This window comes from Bacillus rossius, chromosome 13, assembly GCF_032445375.1.
Source record: "Bacillus rossius redtenbacheri isolate Brsri chromosome 13, Brsri_v3, whole genome shotgun sequence".
Classification (NCBI taxonomy): Eukaryota; Metazoa; Arthropoda; class Insecta; order Phasmatodea; family Bacillidae; genus Bacillus; species Bacillus rossius.
This window is the reverse complement of record NC_086340.1, coordinates 6637011-6653595: the sequence shown is the minus strand read 5'-3', so window position 1 is coordinate 6653595 and position 16585 is coordinate 6637011. Positions and strand designations below refer to the sequence as shown.

At 37.1% G+C, this 16585-nt stretch overlaps 1 protein-coding gene across 3 annotated transcripts in view; it reads right to left on the bottom strand.

Annotated features, from left to right (window-relative positions):
• LOC134538147 (otoferlin-like) overlaps positions 1 to 16585 on the bottom strand; it is a 171314-nt gene that overhangs the window by 149341 nt on the left and 5388 nt on the right. Inside the window, exon 1 of one of the 3 annotated variants that reach the window (XM_063379191.1) lies at positions 14380 to 14503. The exons of the other annotated variants lie outside the window; for them this stretch is intronic. Within the exon in view, the coding sequence (XP_063235261.1) occupies positions 14380 to 14422 (43 nt within the window). The 5' untranslated portion in view covers positions 14423 to 14503. Of the gene's footprint in view, positions 1 to 14379; positions 14504 to 16585 lie in introns of those variants that run through there. 3 annotated transcript variants of the gene reach the window in all.

The following is a 16585-nucleotide window of genomic DNA, read 5'->3' as shown; positions in this document are numbered from 1 at the left end:
AAGTCAGTCAGTCAATTGATAGAAGAGAAAACTTAAAATTTTGTTTGTAAATGTGTAATATTAAATCATTTCTACGTCAAATGTACGCAAAAAAATATTTAAGTATTATATCACTAGCATGTCGGTGACGCGAACCCATAAGTTTTGCCCCTACCAATAATAACTTTAAAACTAGAAGAAATAAAAAAAAAATTTCATTGAAAGAATAAAAAATTATTGAATTATATCTACAAATAATCAACATTATCTCTAATAAATCAATAACCTGACTTTTGTAGGAATTCACATCGTAAATAAATAAACAAAAGAAAAAAACATAACCTCAACTTAACTACCTACTAAAAAAATATCCAATACTCGCAATATGTACCACACTATAACGTTGAAAGTTCCTTGGAAAACAAAGATAAAATTAATAACTTGTATCTTTGAAAATAGAATAAATTAAGTTTTATCCTTGAAATATAGAAAAATTAACACGTCCCGTGACCATGTCGAGATGACGACTTACATGAATTTACTCCCTATCCAAACCTTCCTATTGAAAAATGTTTTGTCAATTTTTTTTACACACACTCACACACACACACACACACACACACACATATATATATATATATATATATATATATATATATATATATGCGTGTGTGCGTGTGTGTAGGTGTGTGTGTGTATCAGAAATAATTTTCGTTTGCCCAACATTAAAAAATTTATTTTTAATAAATATTTCTTGTGTATTAAATTAAAGTGTTTATTATAGCCATCAGTTTTAAAAGGTTTTTCCTCATAAAAAAAATTAAATTTTGTGATTTTTTTTTTGTGAATTGAACAAAACTAAATCCAGTTAAAAAAAATTTACAGCAAGAATACGCTGATTTGATTTCCAAATCTTAATAATTAAGGGAAATTTCGTTAACTAAAAGGAGTTCATTTCGCTTTATACAAAATTTACTAACCAGGCATCAATTCATTAATAGGAGCAGGCCTTTTTCGCGAAAAGATCTGAACACTTATTAGACTGCAACAAGGTATACCCGCACCTGTGGTTTCTTCCTTGTGGTTAGCGGCCGTCTAGCGAGAGAAGTCGTTGCCTTATTCGAACGAGCCACTCAGGACGCGTTTGCTTCCGCACTGAATCACTGTGATTGGTGTTGTTGCAATCGATATGTACCTGGGAGAAACTCACCCAATCACGAAACATAGACGGTGCTACAGTTTTTTTAACTTTAATCTAGTCTCGAAATCTTTTCGCGAAATATCTGCATGCCCCTATTCATTAAGTATTGCTATAGAAGTTTTCACTTCAAAAATAATAATCTGTGAGGTGTTTTGCGGAAGGTTGGTTGGGGGTGGGGGGGGGGGGGGTAGAGACAATCCCCTGAAGTGAGGGCCGTTAAAGAAATGGAAGCAGCGGCACAATGCAGTCGCACCGCCGGCGAACAGGAGAATGTTGTTGTTCTCCTCCCATAAGCGTGCAGCGTCGCGTGCGAGCCCGCGGCCATTTCCCAGAGAGGTTTGCGCGCGCGGCTATTGTCATTGTTTGTCCCCGCCGCCTGCCCATTCCATGGAGACAGCGGGAGCGCGTTTCTGTTCCGAGTGTTTCCTGCACTGCACAGACCACCCTGCAGTGAAGGGGAAGCCTTCTTTTCTTTTATAGTTAAAATAATATGTTCATTAAAGTAATAAACATTACTGAATTAATGAGTGCAAATAAAAGTAAATTTATCAATTAAATTGTAGATTTCATTTCACTCCTTCTTTGTATCCATACAAAATAGTGATAATTCAATAAAAATGATTCAATTTTATTCATAAAAGTATGCAATCATTTCATCAATGTTTTGTTATGACGTTGTCACGTTAAACTATCGTCCGTAAACCAACTTTACAGACAACCAATTTTTTTACTGTCTCACTTCACATTTTGGTCCTAGTAGTGCTAGCAAGCTCTTCACAAAGACACCCGAATCAATGTCCTAGCTACACGTGTTCCCACGCTTCATCAATTCACAACTTTACACCAAGTCACGCGCATACGCCTACACTGGTGCGATGACGTCACAGGCGAAACAAAACACTGCGCGACAAACACGTACAGACATGATCCATCCGCTGTGGGCCCCAACCGTTTCTGACGCATTATTTAGTCTCTTAGTTTATTAGCGATTCAAACGTGACGGTATTTCGACACACAAGAAAGATCAACCGACTTCATTGCAACGAGAGAATAGACGTTTCAAAATCATTAATTTTTTGAAGTGAAAACTTATATAGGAAGGTTCGGATAGGGAGTTAATTCATGTAAGTCGTTATCGACATGGTCACGTGACGTCAGCTGTGAATATATACTCAGTGGTGCGCGCGCAGCCAGTACACATAACACAGGTCGACAAGTAATGCACACGACATAACTTATGCCAATACATATCTTATTAATACACGTCTTCAGTCCCTGTACATCAGTGCTGTGTATATGTGAATCGAATGTGTGTATGCAGTAAAAAGTGAGAATAAAATATATTAATATTCTCATATAAATATGTATATTGTTTGAATAACGAAGAAAACGGAGTCATTGTAGCAATATAACCTAAAAATGAAGTACATAATTATTTTTTTAATACCTACAATTACCATGCAATGCGTATTGTGTAGTAATTTAGAAGTTATTTTACGAACGTGATAAAACAAAATTGTTGAGTGATAGGGCCTAATATTTTTTTCGTAAAAATGGCGAAAAAACTCCTATTTTAATCAAAGATTAATTTGGATATCTTAAAATAACAACTGTTTGTTTATAATTTTAAGTTTTCATTTCTGTCGGCAGTCCTCGTGACTAGGGCCATGAAAATTTCGCGAAAACATCCCGAGAGTAGCTGGAAGTTAAAACACTGTAGCGTCGTCTGTGTTTCGTGATTGGGTGAGTTACTTTGAGGTGCATGTCGATTGTTACAACAACCAATCACACTAATTCAGTGTGGAAGCAAACTCGTCCTTAGTGGCTCGTGAAAACAAGGTAACGACTTCTGTCGCAGACGGCCGCCAATCACAAGGAAGAATCCGCTGGTGTGGGTATATAACTTGTTGCAGTCTAGTGGGCGTTCAGATTTTTTCGCGAATATTTCCTGCTCCTACTCATGACTTTGAACTAATTTCTTTTTTTGCGTCTGGAATTTATCACGTTCCCACGTCTCTCGCGTAGTTTATAAGCCGTGGCCCCAGTACCGACTCCGGAATCGAATAAAGCGCAGTGCCTATTTGCCTGCGATCGCGACTGTACCGCGGGGAAGCTGCTAGAACAGCGAGTTTCTCGCCGAATACCAAGTTTTCGACGCGTTTCCCCCAGAAGCAGGGAACGAGGTTACTGCTTCCGGAGAAATTCAATAACCTGTTACCACGCAAGCGTCTGTTCTGCTCCGGAGGATATTCCACGCACCCACTCATCCAAGGGCTTTCGTGGCTGGCTAACCCCATTAGACAGTCGAGTCACTTTGGTGTTAACTCTACTTCAAAAAATGGCGACTAAACAACCGAAAAAAAATATGCACATAGAAATTTTTAACTCAACTTTATTTTCCTTCTCTTTTTATTTTTAATCTTTAAAACATCATACAAAACGTATTTCAAAGCATATTGCATAGTGCATTAATAGGGACCGGAAAAATTCGCGGGTTCAATGACCTCCAGGATGAACTCCATAGTTCTACGTACACTCGGTCAAATGCCACCCACTCATTGGCTGCTGTCTTGTGAGATGTCCCAGCGTAGCAGCCTGTGATTCGATAAAACTTTGGTTGGGTGTTTCTCATTGGCCCAGAGTCATCCAGGTGAGTCGTGAGCCAATAGCAGAGGCAGCACTGAGGTATAACTATTCGTATTTTAGCCTATCGCGAAATGAATTCGCGAATATTTTCCGGTCTCTATGCATTAATCTTTATTAGGATGATGCGTAGGCTATTCGCGCTAACATAGTTTATTGCATATATGTAATTGAATAAGGTTTGTGTCTTGCCCCAAATTTGATAGTTTTCAAAAGTAGTTCCACGGGTCGGCGTATCATGCTGCCGCTGTTAGTTTTGCCAACAGTGTTTGTTAACCAACATCGTTTTGCCATTCACGATTGTAAATGAGCCAAATTTGAAGCACTCTGAACTTCTATGCTCTTCTGGCATTTGTAATTACTGGTGTAACTCATGCTTAAACATGCATTAATTCACCCCGCTTTTGGGGCGCTATTCAAGGAAATAGACGGCGTTCCAATTTATTTTATGAAAACATGGATTCTAACTTCCGGTGATGGAAAGCCACGCTGTTCTCACAGCTCTCTAACAATAGCTTCTATAACGTTTTGAAAATTGTATGCAATGTCTAAGTATTTGAATGAAACATTAGTACATGCGTAAGGCGTATAAACAATAAAGACTGTTAAATAAAAATGTTTACATGAAATTTTTTTTATTATCTTATTTAATCAGTCTTCTTTTACAACAGCGTAAATGTTATATGAACTTAAGTATGTACATAATTTTGTACTTAATTTATACCTACCTGTAAGCAAGACTGTATAATAAAGAGTGATAAAACCAAAATTCACCTAATGTGACCCTCAATTCGCAAAACTTTCAGTTTAGATATTTATTTAAATTTAAACAATTATGAACTATCTAAATCAAATATTAATTTTATAGTGTAGGAAAACACCAAAACCGATGTACAGTTTTGTATGTTAACAGTAAGTTTGAGCAGTTTTTTTTTTATTTTTCTTACACGTCATCTGAAAAACTAATAAATACAGTGCAGGTTAGAAGCAAGTATTTAATTATTCGTCGCGACTTGATACTATAAAGCGAAACATCAGTGTGTGTCAGTTTACATAACCACCACTCTCGCTTTTCTCACTTCAATGTATAAATAACCAGTAACAAAAAAAAAAACAGAAACATAATACATTTACATTATTTTAATAACGAAATAATACATATAAATTTACTCACTTAGTCAAATATGCATAAAATACTCAGAGGAATAAACTTGAAAATTTCACAAACATACGCACCTTTTTATTCTTAAGAAACTGTGTGCTTCAGACACGTTATCCGAACGCGCCTAAAAAAGTATAACCTCAAAAATAAAAACGGTAAAAAAATTGGTTGTCTGTAAAGTTGGATTACGGACGATAGTTTTAACGTGACGTCATAACAAAACATTGATGAAATGATTGCATACTTTTATGAATAAAATTGAATCATTCTTATTGAATTATCACTATTTTGTATGGATACAAAGAAGGAGTGAAATGAAATCTACAATTTAATTGATAAATTTACTTTTATTTGCACTCATTAATTCAAATATTTTTATTACTTTAACGAAAAGATTATTTTTACTAAAAATTGTATACATGTTTGCTATTTAACTTCTTCCAATCTGTGTTATTCTGTTAAGGATAGGACGATGATAGGAAAAGTAGGAAACGAACGGGGAGTGTTTCAAGTTTAATGTGCCTCGAAAAAGTCAAATCGATTGTTTTTCCAATCGAGTGGAAGAGAGATAGATGCGGCGCAAGCGTACAATGAGCGTAACGGGACAATGAGTCATCCTTTTTCGTGCGTGCAGCCGGCGTTCATCGATTTATTAGACTTTGCCACGTCAAAAAAAAAACGTAATCTTATATATATTTCACAAACGAAATCGGTTCAAATATAAAAGCATAGCTCGACGTGCTGGAGCGATATTGGACTTGAGGAAAGCTATAGGCGCCTGATGATTCCCAGAAGCCGGAGTGATTTACGGCCGCGATTGACGGACGGGCGTCGAAGAGGAGACGTCGCTTCGGCGTCCCCCAGCGGTGACGTCACGGCGCGGATCAATGGACGTGCTGTCGCCGGAGGTTACTTCACGCCACTCCAGGTCTCCACCACAGAGCAGGCAAGGATACAGATGGAGCATTAGTCGTCAGACGTGAAGCTGTTTTTTTTTTTGACGTGACGTCTAATAAATCGATGAACGCCGGCAGCACGCACGAAAAAGTGTCCCGTTACGCACATTTTCCCGTCACACTGTGTCCCGTTACGCTCATTGTTCCGTTACGCTGTGTCCCGTTACGCTCATTGTTTCGTTACGCTGTGTTCCGTTACGATGTCGGCGAGCGCAGTAATAATAGGTTATGTTAAAATTGAATAAAAAAGTATGGTGATTCATATAATTGATGATAGATATTTGATTACAGTTTATTTATATGAAAACTTGTTCATAATTATATTTAAACTTTATAGCTAAACGCCAGTTTTTAAAATTAATTACAAGTCATCTACACGTGAACTGTTTCGTCGACTGTTTATAAAGTCAAGTGTAAAGTTAATGTGGTTTTCATTGCTTATTACAACAACAATTTCGGCAATAAAGGTTAATTATTCTTGCATTTTAAAAATCTGATTACTAGTATAATTTCTAGTATCTATTCTTTTATTATTAAAATAAAAATGATTCAATTTTAGTCATAAAAGTATGCAATAATTTCATCAATGTTTTGTTATGACGTTGTCACGTTAAACTATCGTCCGTAAACCGACTTTACAGACAAACAATTTTTTTATGGTGATCGTGATTTAACATCATGCCTAAAAATAATAAAAAGAGCAAAAGTAGATAAGAGGTATTATAAAAGGCTCCCGCGTCAAGAATTATCGCAAAATTTGCTAATAGTTGGGCGGAATGCGCCGCGCTGTTAGTCCACCCGCCTCACAGCGGCTTCGTGAGGGTGAGAGAAGTCCAGGCGTTGGCCCTGTATCTCTATTCACTGGCGGCTGACTTCTTCGAAGAAGGCATCGAAAAGATTGTGTTGCGATATGACCAATGCCTCGATTGTTTTTGGCGATTATGTAGAAAAATAAGTAAGTCCCTACTATACGTTTGGTGATAAAATTATTATGTTGTGTAAATTTGTCATTTCATATACAGTACATCGGAGGTTGAAAAAAAAATTTGGTTGTCTGAAAAGTCGGTTTACGAACGATAGTTTAACGTGACAACGTCATAACAAAGAATTTATGAAATTATTGCATACTTTCATGAATAAAATTGAATCATTTTTATTGAATTATCACTATTTTGTATGGATACAAAAAAGGAGTGAAATGAATTCTATAATTTACTTTTAATTGTACTCATTAATTCAGATATGTTTATTACTTTAACGAAGAGATTATTTTAACTATAACTTTTATACATGTTTGCTATTTAACTTCTTCCAATCTGTGTTATTCTGTTAAGGATAGGACGATGATAGGAAAAGTATGAAACGAATGGGAGTTTTTCAAGTTTGTGCCTCGAAAAAGTCAAATCGATGATTGTTCCAATCGAGTTGAAGAGAGATAAATGCGGCGCAAGCGTACAATGGCGTAATGGGACACAGCGTAACGGGAGAATGTGCGTTACGGGACACTTTTTCTTGCGTGCAGCCGGCGTTTTTCGATTTATTAGACGTTGTAACGTCAAATAAACAGCCCGCGTAAATAGTTTATGTACACAAACTTATGTTAAGAGCATTTGTAATAAAATTTATGAATTCAAGTCTACGTATAACCCCGACCGACAGTTCTTGTAGTTACCATCTACATTTTTAATGCTTTCCTAGTTTCCTTTGCGAGTTGTTTCATCTCCATCTGTTTCATTTCTAGTAGCTTCCAGACATTGCAAACATCCATTCGTTTCCCTCGCCCCTCTTTTATCTTACTTCTCCAGAGGCGATGCCCACCAATTTCGTTCTTAAATTTTTTACTTTTTTCTTCTATTCTTTTTTTCATCCTTTTTCAAGCAGGCTCCCTCTTGCGATCTCTAGGAAGCTCATCTTTACTGCTTGTTTTCTTTATCGGAATGTTTCTTCTCGGTGCATTGCGCGGTGCTGCTAGAGACGCGAGTTACTCAAAGTTTTAAAGCCTTGGAATAAATTAAACCAGACATTAATAAGGAGAAGTGCTCGGAATGAAATCCCTAAAAAAGACAAACGAGGGAAGGTCCCATTTTTTTAGCATTTTCTCGGGCTGAAAATAAACGGAAAACTCAGTTAGCTAGACTGTAACTATTTGAAAATTTTTGCATGGAATTTAACTTATCATTGTCAATTATCATGAAACACAGACAAATAATTGAAATATCCCTCTCGCAAAGCTTAAAAATTTATTTTGTTAAAGTAAATTCTAGCTAAAAGCTGTTAAAACCAAGATGGCGTCCTTCGGTTCATGTATGTGCTTAATAAAACTGGGTGCAATATTAAAAAAAATTGGTTTTCAGTAAAGTCGGTTTACGGACGATAGTTTCATAACAAAACATTGATGAAATGATTGCATACTTTTATGGATAAAAATTAATCATTTTTATTGAATTTTCACTATTTTGTATGGATACAAAGAAGGAGTGAAATTAAATCTACAATTTAATTGATAAATTTATTTTTATTTGCACTCATTAATTCAAATATGTTTATTACTTTAACGAAGAGATTATTTTAACTATAACTTTTATGACTTGATGTAGGCTTTTGGACATACGCCATTGCTTAGCACATGAATATTCCTGTTGTGGAATATTGTGTGGCGTTAAATCCTGACAACAGCAATTTTTGCCTAATTTGTGTTTTTTGTCATTTGTGTTTTTTTGTAGTTTTCTTCTGCCGACATACATGTGCTAAGCAATGGCGTATGTCCAAAAGCCTACATCAAGTCATGCACTCCCATTGCACAAATATTTCAAAGATAATATAACTTTTATACATGTTTGCTATTTAACTTCTTCCAACCTGTGTTATTCTGTTAAGGTTAGGACGATGATAGGAAAAAGTAGGAAACGAATGGGAGTGTTTCAAGTTTAATGTGCCTCGAAAAAGTCAAATCGATGGTTGTTCCAATCGAGTGGAAGAGAGATTGATGCGGCGCGAGCGTACAATGAGCGTAACGGGACACATCGTAACGGGACAATGTGCGTAACGGGACACTGTTTCGTGTGTGCAGCCGGCGTTCATCGATTTATTAGACGTTGTCACATCAAAAAAAAACTGTAACAATAACATTAGGTCGCGCGCTTATGATCTGACCACCATGTTTTCGAACCTACTGTTTCACAATGGCGCATAGGACGGTACTGTGTGTGAGAGACAGGTCGTTCGCACAGAAGAAAAATTAATATATTTTATTTCTGTTACGGATGCATTACGCAGCGTCCAACGGCAGAAGGGTGGGGTTCCAATTTGGCGGGGCTAGAGAACTGTTTATGGTAATCAAAAATATCGTGGCGATAAATTGTCGAGATGTTAAAATGCTCATGTGTATATAATTCCTGCTTTGAAAATTATTTATTTGCCATGGCTTGTAAAAAAACGTCACTAGCAATTAATGTGAATCTACATACATAAAAATTTTAATTTTTGTTCGTTTCAAAAAATCTTAAATCTCAGAAAGTTCTCTTCAACGATCGCTTTGAAATTTTGACAGAACGTTGCATTCGAATACGCGTGTGGTTTTTGTATACCTATGATACACCATCGTGACAAGCAAAAAGATAAATAAAAAGATAAAGAAGTAAAAACCTATATTTTTAATATTTTCATTCCTATCGAGCGGCATACATAGATACATATGTATAGAGGATATATATGGTGTGATACATATAAAGAGATATGTATAGGGATAGTGGGATATATAGAGAATTGGAGAGATGGAGAGATGCGTTGTATAGGCGTACCTACTTCAAATTACAAAAAAAAAAAAAAAAAGAAGGAGGCATTGCAACTCATGCCGGGCATTAGCTAGTAAAAAATAAAAATGTTTCGTGGGTAGAGTGGTAAAATAAAAATGGTACATAACCAAAAACCATTTATATGTTGAAAAACTTTGGTTCACAAATTGCTGGCCGGACGTCGTGGGATAATCATTTGGTAGTCGATATATAGTTGTGTAGGCCTACTAACGCTACCAACAGATGTCGGACAAGTCGCGAAATTTCCATCGTCCGAAATTGTCAGCAAAATTTCAATCGTGAATCGGTTTCGCACAGGTGGTGTGCACAGGTGTGCAAGCACAGTCGTGTGCATGGCTCGCTTGAGTTTTTTTTAAGGCCCCCGCCCACCCGGGCACACACACGGCGCGCACAGCTTCAGGGAAAAACAACGCGATTTCCAAATTACTTCAAGATATCCGAGTGGGGGTCTGCTTACGAAAAGCATTTAATAAATAATTCGCCGAGGTCCGAAAAGTACTTTCGATTTCGGAATAAATTTTTATTCTGTATTTTTATAAGAGTTAAAATGGCTAAAACGCATTTTTTCAGAGCAATTTTTAGATGTAAAACAACCAGTAGAGATTCTTGAAAGCACTCAAGGGACTTGCATTACACCTTTATCTTCATTTCTCGGCCATGTAATGTTACGGTCACCGCTCATATGCACGACGAGAAGACTGCGCGCCAGTCCAGAGGAGACACCGCGCTAGAAGCACCAGCGAGCGTCGCGCTTATCATCCCAGCTCGCCGACACACGTACAGCCCTGACGAGACGGGGGCATTAAAAAATGGCGCTGGCCACGAAACACGTCTGGCCTGAAACAGGCGCGCGCTGCCGGAACAGAAGCGCGGTGCAACAGCTGCTGGGATTTTTTTAAGGGAAGGGGGGAAGGCACCACGAGAAGCAGTGGAGGGGGGAAGCAGGGTAGCCACCCTCACGTCTTCCGCGCCAAACCCCATCACCCTTCCCCCCCTACAACTCATCTTTTATTCAATTCCTCTCCGCCCGGCGGTCAACCGTCAGTTTCCTGCCCCGCTCTCCCGCTCACAGAGCTCCCAGCGGCGGACTTCGCTAATTAATGCAGGCGCGCGCACGCGTTGTGACGTAGTGAGAACCGTGGTGGCAGGGGGGGGGGGGGGGGGAAGAGAGAGAAATTAAATATTTAAAAAAAACTGCGTACATGTACATGTCCTGTCATGGAGACGGACGTCACTATCGCCCCAATTATGATTTTTAGAAACAAAATTGTGGCTCCTGTGACCGGGTGTAAAAAAAAATTTTAAATTTTTTTTAAAAAATATTGCGAGCGGTGTGTTGGCACCTCGTGAATTATTAACGACCGTTTCCGACGGGAAAAAAAAAACAGCAGACCGATACACGCGTAAAAGCTGCCTGGCCGCGTCGCCGCATGTTTGATGAACGCCCGGTTAGATGGAACCGAGGCGGACCGTGAAATAAATTACGTCACAGTACCAATCCTAAAAAAAAACTCACCAGTTTTAAATTGAGTCTTGTATTACATAACTATTTCAAAACAAAGATACAAGAGTCGTGTTTTGTATAGTTTGGAAACTTGCTTCTTTCGTGAGAGAAAAATAAAAATTTCTCGCAGAAAATCCGTTGCGGAAAAAAAAAATTCTCCGACATTTTTTTCTTGGGGAAATTTTTTTTTATTTGAAGTAAATAACGTCTGGAACTTTTACGTCTTGTTAAGGCCCCTATACACTCTCTCAATTGGGAAATTAATTTCGGGATGAGACTCGGTGCATTAGTTGTATAACTTTATAGGGTGTTCCGCCCTTTAATATGATAAAGCGAAATGGCACGCCAGTTCCTAGAGAAGAAAAAAAAAGCCTTTTAAAATTTAAGCACAGTTTATATGGCCGACTATTTAAGTTTTACTCTGCCCAAGTGCGGAGCGGACATGGAGGTAACGTACTTTCTTACAGCCTAGACGCTTGTAAAATGTTTTTTTTTTTTTTAATTTTCCTTTTATGGTTTAATATTGTTCCTGTTTTATCCATTTCATTAAACTATATGTTGTTACCATGCGTAAATTTTGGTAAAAGAGCACCATGTGCTCGGGTGTTCAATTCTGTAATATGCCAAACCATTGTAAAGTGTATGTACCTTTATATGTCAATACATCTCTCGGATTGAAATTGCAGCCCAGACGCTTGGGTTTTTATTCTCGCGGACGGCCACTTTTTTTAATAATAAAAAATATATTAAATACACTTTTAAAATATAATTCTTTTTACTAATTTTTTTTATTTATTAAAATATATTTTTAGATATTACTTGATATTTATTTTAAAACAATACCTAATTCAATCTTTCAAATATAAATTAATAATGGTTATACTAATCGTTATAAATATTATATTATAATTATTAAAATGCTAGATTTTATATTAATAAATTTTATACATATATTTTGTTTTTACAAACAGGAACGTGGATGATAAAAATTTGGAAACAAAAACTTTTTTTGTCATATTTCACAGTGAATAAAATATCATTGCTTGCATGAACAACTTTGGTTGAGTAATCTTCGCACAGTCAATAATCCTGAACACCAGACCAAACGTTCACGATTCACTGACCCAAGATCAGTCCCCAAAAACATCTGAAGTTCGCCGCTAACTCGTGCAATTTCACGGATGGGGAGGGGGAAAAAAGCTAGATTTTATAACCTAATTAACTTTTCATTAGAGTTAAAAAAATAACCAAACGTACTAAAACCTGCCCTCTCCGCAAAAAAAATTACATTTTTTTGCGAAATTTGTATTTTGTCACTCAGCAAACAATACTGCTTTACATTCTTAACGAGATTAACTTTTTTGGCTCCAACGTTCCGCATCCACCGGTGCAATTTTTACGGGAAAAAAAATTCATCGCACAAAAATAAAACCGCCCAAAATACACAAACCAGACACTGTAGGAGGTTTCATGCTGAGACAGGAGTGTATTTCTTTACACTTGCTTCATATTGAAAAGGATTCAAGTTTTGTCAGAAAATAAAACTACCATAACATAAAAAAATTGGTTGTCTGCCGCTCTGTAAAGTCGGTTTACGGACGATAGTTTAACGTGACGTCATAACAAAACATTGATGAAATGATTGCATACTTTATGAATAAAATTGAATCATTTTTATTTTAATAATAAAAGAATAAATACTTGAAATTATACTAGCAATCAGATTTTTTAAATGCAAGAATATTTAACCTTTATTGCCGAAATTGTTGTTGTAATAAGCAATGAAAACCACATTAACTTTTCACTTCACTTTCTACACAGTCGAGTGGAAGAGAGATAGATGCGGCGCAAGCGTACAATGAGCGTAACGGGACACATCGCAACGGGACAATGTTCGTAACGGGTCACATTTTTGTGCGTGCAGCCGGCGTTCATCGATTTATTAGACGTTGTCACGTCAAAAAAACACACTGCGCGTACTTAAATTTTTTTTACCCTCAGTAAAGTTACTAAAATTATGATTAGGCGGCATTGTTAGCTAAGCGACGTTACGTAACAAAAACCCGTTTTACACGACACGAAAAAATTTCCGAAGATGCAGGAACGTGAATTATTCGGGCGTCCGACTAAGGATCAGTGAATATTATGTTTTCCCCCACAATTATGCACTTGCCTGTGTCAACCAACAGCGCGAATAATTAGTTCTTGATGCTGTCGTCGGGTCGCGGGGTGATTAAAATTTTAATCGGGAGCTCACGTAGGTGTGTGCCCGGTTTCACCGCCGCCGCCGTTTGAAATGTGCGCCGCGCGGACTTAAACGCCGCCGTCGTCGAACTGCCGGTGGAACGAACGCAACAGAACGAGAAGCAAAGTAATTAAGGCACTTAATTAGTTGCTCGGAAACACCTCCCCCGGGGAAAGAAAACATCAGCCTTCTCAAACGACGTGATTAAAAACGGTAATTCGCATTCCCTCTCACTCCCTCCAACTCCACGTCAAATCAACATTTTAGGCCAAAAATTCTGCAAAGCGTAATTATCTGAGGCTGCCATTTAGTAGCTTAGGCGAAGGACATTTTTTTCTCAAGATTAATTTCACTTGTGGATGTATAGGTGCATAAATATCAAATATCAATCAAAGGTTAACTAAGCTGTTATAATTATTGCGTGATTTTTCGTTAAATGTGCATAGTCAAGTCTGTAGTCAGTTCTGAATATTTACTGGTTCAAAACATATTTTGGTCTTGATAAAACTTTTTTCAGGATTCTTGGTCCTTTAGTAAGCGTAAAACATGTTGTGTTGTTCTAGAAGCTTGTAATTGATTTTATCCCTAATCGGAATCGATCAAATCAAACATTATTTTAATAAGTGATTTTTTATAGTGTTTGGAATTTTCCCCAAATTTTTAGCTTAATAACTACATATTTCCAAGATGGCGGCCAATACAGCCAACAAGATGGCGGGCGCCCTGGCAATAAATAATTACTGCACTCTAGCATGTAAAAATTAAACTAACATGACGGTAGCGCCCTCTGTCAGACGAAAACAATATGTTGGATCCAAGATGGCTCCTCTACCAGATGTAAACAAGAATGCGGGCGTGACGTGAATATATTTACCTTGGCATTGGTGGTGGGACGACAGTCTGTCGGTGGCTTCCATTTAGGAAGGTTTCATCGCCAATTTTTTTGTTCTCATCGAACTCGAACGAGGACTCCATTATGAATGTGCGTTTTTCATAAAAATTTTGTTAAAATTATTTTTTATTAAATTATAGTTTATTCCCGTATATCTAGCTAAATAATTACGGATTTTCTAGATGGCAGACGTGACGTAATAATATAAAAACGTTGAAATTTTTATTAAAATATATATTATAATTTTTTTTATTAATTTTAAAAAAATTCCCGATTTTCTAGCATAAAAAATACTGATTTTCAATAAGGCGACCGTAACGAAAATTGCTACTATGACGTCATAAAACAAAATGGCGCCCCTGACATCCTGTTGGTCTAGTTCAAATCCCTCAGAATTTATTGAAGGATTGTACATGAGGAATTTCATTTCAAGCCTCTGGCATTTTTTGAGGACTAAAACGAGAAATGTTTCTTCAAAGTGGGAATAGGGAAATTTTTATCTTTCTGATTTGTTTGAGATTTTTTGGCGGATTTTTTTCCTATAAACCAAAAATTATGGTGAATTTTTGGTAAATTTTGAGTATTTTTTTGGCAATTTTGAAGGTCAAGATCAAAGGTCAAGGTCAAAGGTCAAGGTCAAATGTCAAGGTCAAATGTCAAGGTCATCCAATATGGCCGCGTGACGTCACAATCCAAGATGGCGGACACCGCCGCCACCACCACCACCACCACACCCAGAACCCAGCCGCAGAACCGACATTTATATACTACTCGTGTGGGAGTTGAGATTTATTTTCGAGATCTCATTGGAGCGCTTATATTCAAAATAAACCAGTTACATTTATGATTGGCAATCACCTCGTCTGAAAAAAATGTGCTTGCTTTGCCGATAAAATGATTAGACTTGTTGCGTTCGACAAAGTCTAAAGCTTAGTTACATTTGATCAAATTTTGCCCTGGGAATACGGAGAACTTAAACTGATTATCCCATGCAGGCTAGCTATAAACCTGTTAAATGTTAATTCTTATAGAGAAATACCGCCAGGGAAAATTAATATCTGAAACTCGATTATGATGTTGGCATGTGAAAATTTGTTGCCGTGTTATTTTATAAAAAAAGGTCACTCACTACTTGTGGTTTCAATTTCGACTGCAGAATATTTGGTGTTTTTGTTTGTTTTGTGTAAGCTAAAATTTAAATAAACACATAGGTTTTAAAAAACTATAAAAAAAAGCTTTTATCATTGAATGGGCTAAAAATAAAACTATAATTTTTGTTTTGTTTAACAGCCAAATAATTGACCACAACTCTGTATAACTAAAGGGCTGAAACGCGTTGTTTTTGTTTTGTTTCGGAATACTTTCTAGAAACGAAACCGTCAGGTGACAGATACTTGAAAGCATCCAAGGAACAATTCTCTCGCCGTGTGATGTTACAGGTCACCGCTCAAAATATAATTGTTGTCCCGTACACGACGAGAAGACTGCGCGCCAGTCCATAGAGGTTATAACTAAAGGAGACACCGCGCTAGAAGCACCAGCACTTGTAATACCACCTCGCTAACACAAATATACCCCTGACTTGGCCATAAAAAAAAAAATATTCTGGGAACTAAACACAAACACACACACACACGGGCACCAAACACTTGTATCGGGATGCGGGGAATATTGCGGGAACCCCTCTCCACTTTACCAATTTCCCTTCCTCCATTTCCCCCCCTTATCAATAGCTGGGAGTGCTCTTATCTGCAGCGGCCTCCTCCGTCGCAATCTGCGAGCTCCAGTGGCTCGCCGGGAAACGGTTTCCGAACCAATTAATTTTTCATTCCTTTTTTTTTTTTTTTTTTTTTGTGGGAGCGTCTTCTCTTCCGTCGAGCGAGGCCCAAGTTAGCGCGAGCTGAAACGATGCCACTATTGGAGAGGGGGAGGGGGGAAAAACACTTGTACATCGCATTAAAGGGGAAGTAACCTAGATTATTTTGCTTCCATAACTATCATGTTTTTTTGCTCGTTATTTTAAACGATTTTTATAAATACACCCATATATATATTTTTTAAATGTTTTATAAATGTAATACGTATTTATTCATTCATTATTTGTTTTTAAGAAAATTTAAAAGCCAAATTTTTATGTTGACTCTAGCATGAACTGAGATCATGTAATCGTTTAGTATACAGTTTTTTT